The sequence below is a fragment of the Osmerus eperlanus genome, chromosome 6, assembly GCF_963692335.1.
Source record: "Osmerus eperlanus chromosome 6, fOsmEpe2.1, whole genome shotgun sequence".
NCBI lineage: Eukaryota > Metazoa > Chordata > Actinopteri > Osmeriformes > Osmeridae > Osmerus > Osmerus eperlanus.
Window position 1 is genome coordinate 11291942 of NC_085023.1, and position 3943 is coordinate 11295884.

The 3943-nt window shown below is 40.3% G+C and overlaps 1 protein-coding gene across 1 annotated transcript in view; it reads right to left on the reverse strand.

Annotated features, from left to right (window-relative positions):
- Positions 1-3740, reverse strand: part of ehbp1 (EH domain binding protein 1) — a 108389-nt gene extending 104649 nt beyond the window's left edge. The window contains 2 exon segments of the mRNA XM_062464501.1: positions 2007-2456; positions 3309-3740. Of these exon segments, the coding sequence (XP_062320485.1) occupies positions 2007-2110 (104 nt within the window). The 5' untranslated portion in view covers positions 2111-2456; positions 3309-3740.
- Between the last annotated feature and the right edge of the window lie 203 nt (positions 3741-3943).

Consider the following 3943-nt stretch of genomic DNA (forward strand, 5'->3'; position numbering starts at 1 on the left):
AGCACTATATATGTGTAACAAAAGGTTAAGAACCCATCTTATGGTGAAAAATTGAATATGAATCAGTGAGTCACTTAATTTGAGAAATATGTCAATTGGCAATTATAGCACAAGGATAAACCTTGAAGGCTCACAACTTAATTGCTTTTAACAAGCACACGGCTAGGAAATCTGCATTTGTTAAAAGATCAGACGTCTCAAGAAACAGTGTTGAGCTCTTGAAGTTGAGGTCAGCTAAAGTAAATAACTTTTCTTCCAGTGAGTCAGAAGATTCAGGGATTGATGGTTGAAACCCCTTCAGGCCCTTTAACGTCATCTCTGAGAAAACATTTTTGCCATAATGACGAGACTATGGCCTGGAAGTAATTCAGGAACCAGTGCAAAAAGATGCAAAACACTGGCATACTAGTAAATAAATGCCCGATTGGTGCTGAACTTGCTAGCTTGATCCTCATACTGCTTCCCCCTCTGTGTTACCAAATAATGTTCATGCTTACCATGTTTCTTTTTAAGGTGCCCATTTGGCAGGCAGACCATGAAGAGATGAGATCAATGTGTGTGTGTGCACTTGTCTACATTATCACATGCAGACACTGCAGAATTAAGATGCTCAAAAGCTTTGGCACTTAGCTGAGGCAATGACTTTCCAATAATAGTCAGAAGAGGAAACGGATTTAAAAATAAATAATAATATCTTTATCATTCAAATCCAATTGAAATGCTAAAGCTATGCATGTTCCTACAGTCCATCGCATGACAACAGTGGAGGGTCTATAGTTCTATCAGAAGGGGATGTGTGCAAACAGCAGCAGTGTTAAGTGAAAACTGTCATATTAATAAAGTATGATTCATAAACCTATATATTACTAAGACTCAAATCTGCACATGTTGATTAAAATGTTGAATGAGGCCCAACTATGGGCTTCTGTCTCATCAGATTTGCCCAGGAATGAAAGGCATTGTATCTGAGGGGCATTATTGATATTTCTGAAGACCTCAAAGGACTGGTGTACACTGGATAATTACTCCCACCAGCTTAGCCTATAGCCTGCCATCACCACATGATTCTGGGTGTTAAGATACTGATCATACCTTAGGCATGGGAATTTCATGTGAAAAATCACACCCACATTTTTGCTTTATTTTATAAGAGGTGATCCATTTGAACACTCAAGATTAGAAGACTTCTTTGTGGTAAAGAGCAAAACAAAGAGATAAACAGCTCTTTCAAGGCAAACGATTGCAAGTAACTCTCTGGCTCATATATCCACCCAGAAACATTCCATCATCTGCCTGAGGTTGTTGTGGTTTACTTGACTTTGGCCCATCTTTACAGTCCATTCACAAGCATTGGATAGCCTACATGCCTTTCTTGCGCTGTGAAGACATACATTTTTCTCATGCCATTCCCCAACACGTTAACATCTGTCCAGTACCGCACCACATAGCACAGTAGATGTGTTAGTCATGGCCATGTCACGCAACTCCATGGAAGCAGTATTCACTCTGTTCCTACATTACTGTACAGCCATAATGAACTAGTGGACACATACCTGCAGGTCACTTTTCAAATATCCATTCTTCTCTTACATACTCACTACATACCTGTAAGCTACGTATTCATCCAATATACCCTGACACACACACACTTCAATGAGAGCACAGAAAGGAGCAGACGCATTCTAGAAAATGATGACTGGACTAACAGTGACACAGCTCCATAATTGTGAAACATTCTATTTAAAATCTAATACTTTCGTGCTGAATATTAACAATAAAAGAACACGAAATATTTGTTGCAAGTAAGACATTTCTATGGTCAGTTGTTGGCCCCTCCCAAAACGCAGACATGCCCGCACACTACGGGGATTGTAAATTATGTCCACCAAAAACGTCAGCGACCAACTCAGCATTCCAGCACAAGACAAGGAGCAAGGTGTTCAAAGCTTGTTCTATCATTAAATGCTAGTGTTTACACAATAGTTTTCGTATGTTTCTTAACTCACCATTTCTTTGTGCATTCCACCATGAGTTCTTGATAGGAAGCCACGAATTGGAATTTGGACGCATGCTTCCCCACACGTTGTAATCTTTTCCAAACCGAGGCCATGTTTCTTTAGGAGCGGATAGTTTTTTTTATGTAAAGCTACCTATCCCGTCCTGGATTTATGCTTTCTTTGGCTGAGTCCCCACTTAACGTTGATATTCAAATATATCCACACGGATTCAGACTGCTTACAAACACTATTAACATTTCACCAATAGATTACAAAAGGCAGTTCGTAGCAGTTCCACACGGTTTGGCATGCCTTTAAAAACATCCCGACAAAACCAGAAGAAGGTTCATGGAATTTTTGCCGCGGTGGCTGTCAGAATGACAGCGTGCATGGTTGAGAAAGTCAGGGAAAACGACTGCAGTTTAATCCCGTCTTCTATTGCGTTATAACCCAGAACACCTAAGAAAGATAGAAAAGAGTTTAGTAACAATGCTGCTAAGAGGGGTACAGCTGTGAGAACACGTTATTCCATAATCTACAAACATTCAACACAATTCCACAACATGGTGCTTTAAATGTCACTATAAAAAATGTAGTCTACCCCACGAAGAACATATTACAAAATGTAGTCAATTAACTTCACTAACCTTATCCAGACCAGAGCATTTAAATTACAATGCTAGTTTAATTTTATGTTTCAACAGAAGACAGACAAGGGGAGACTGATAACTATATAGCTATCATGCGAACCCAGATTGGCACAGGCTGCGAGCCAGTCCAATTAACAAGCTAGCTGGCTAGCTAACGTTAAAACCTTGCAGGGACTAGTAACCCACTGAGTGTATAAAGCTTTACCATGAGTTAGTGCTAGCAAATTTCGCTGGCATACTGGTGTGATTATTGTATGGTTGTAATAATTCGTTAAATTATTCGTTAAAAGGCAACAGAATATGCAGAATGCAGACTTTGCTGCAAGCCTATTACCTATCCGTCTCGAGCTAACGTTACTATACAGTTGGTTGAATGTTACCACTCACCACGTCAATTCTGATCTAGTTTACGTTAACTCTGCACGTAGGTTCCAACAATTGCACGTAAATATTACATGTCAACATGATTTCCGCCTAACCAACTAAAACTAGACTCGTTAAGGTTCTGCTACAACCACGCACCCCGGCTGTTCCAATTTTGCCGCTTAGTTCTACCCAGCGCCAGCGGTGCTGATACTTTCTAGCTCACTCGCTAGCTGTCTTGCTAGCTAAATGTTTCCACACTGGTCAGAATGACACGTTGAATGAAAGAGATACTCACCATTAAAATCACATTAAACTTTCGTTTAAAAAGCGTGCAGTTGTTGATGCGACGGCTAGTCACTGGATAGGTAGTTAGACAGCGAGCTGTCCGGTTCCTTCCATTCCCATTTTGGCTAGACTGGCAAGCTAGCAAATGATCACATCAGCAATGCAAGCCCTACTAGTAGCCATTCGACAAGAGCTAGCAAATGCTAGTTAGCCAGCTAAATTCGTGCAAGCTATCAAAACATTGAAGCAACGGAAATAGTTTCTCGCTGGCAAACAGGTTTCCGACGCTATATGAGGAATCCAACGAAATACGCTAAGATTCAGCTCGAATATAAACGATATATTTCCTTGGGACAAAAACTACTGGCTTATTACAGGCTTTCGAATTCCAACAAGGTACATACGTACTCTCCACCCTCATTTACCCCTCCATCATTTATCCCTACACTGGTGACTAGCTTCTGTTACGCCTGGAAGAAACGCCTTTGGGAATCTACCATTGGTCAAATCCATGTGTAATACCTGGAATGCTTTTTGTAAAGCTCTCGTTTGTAAGTCGCTTTGGATAAAAGCGTCTGCTAAATGACTACATGTAAATGTATACATCAGTCAAAATCTGTCCATCAAATTAATGAGTAGTACGCC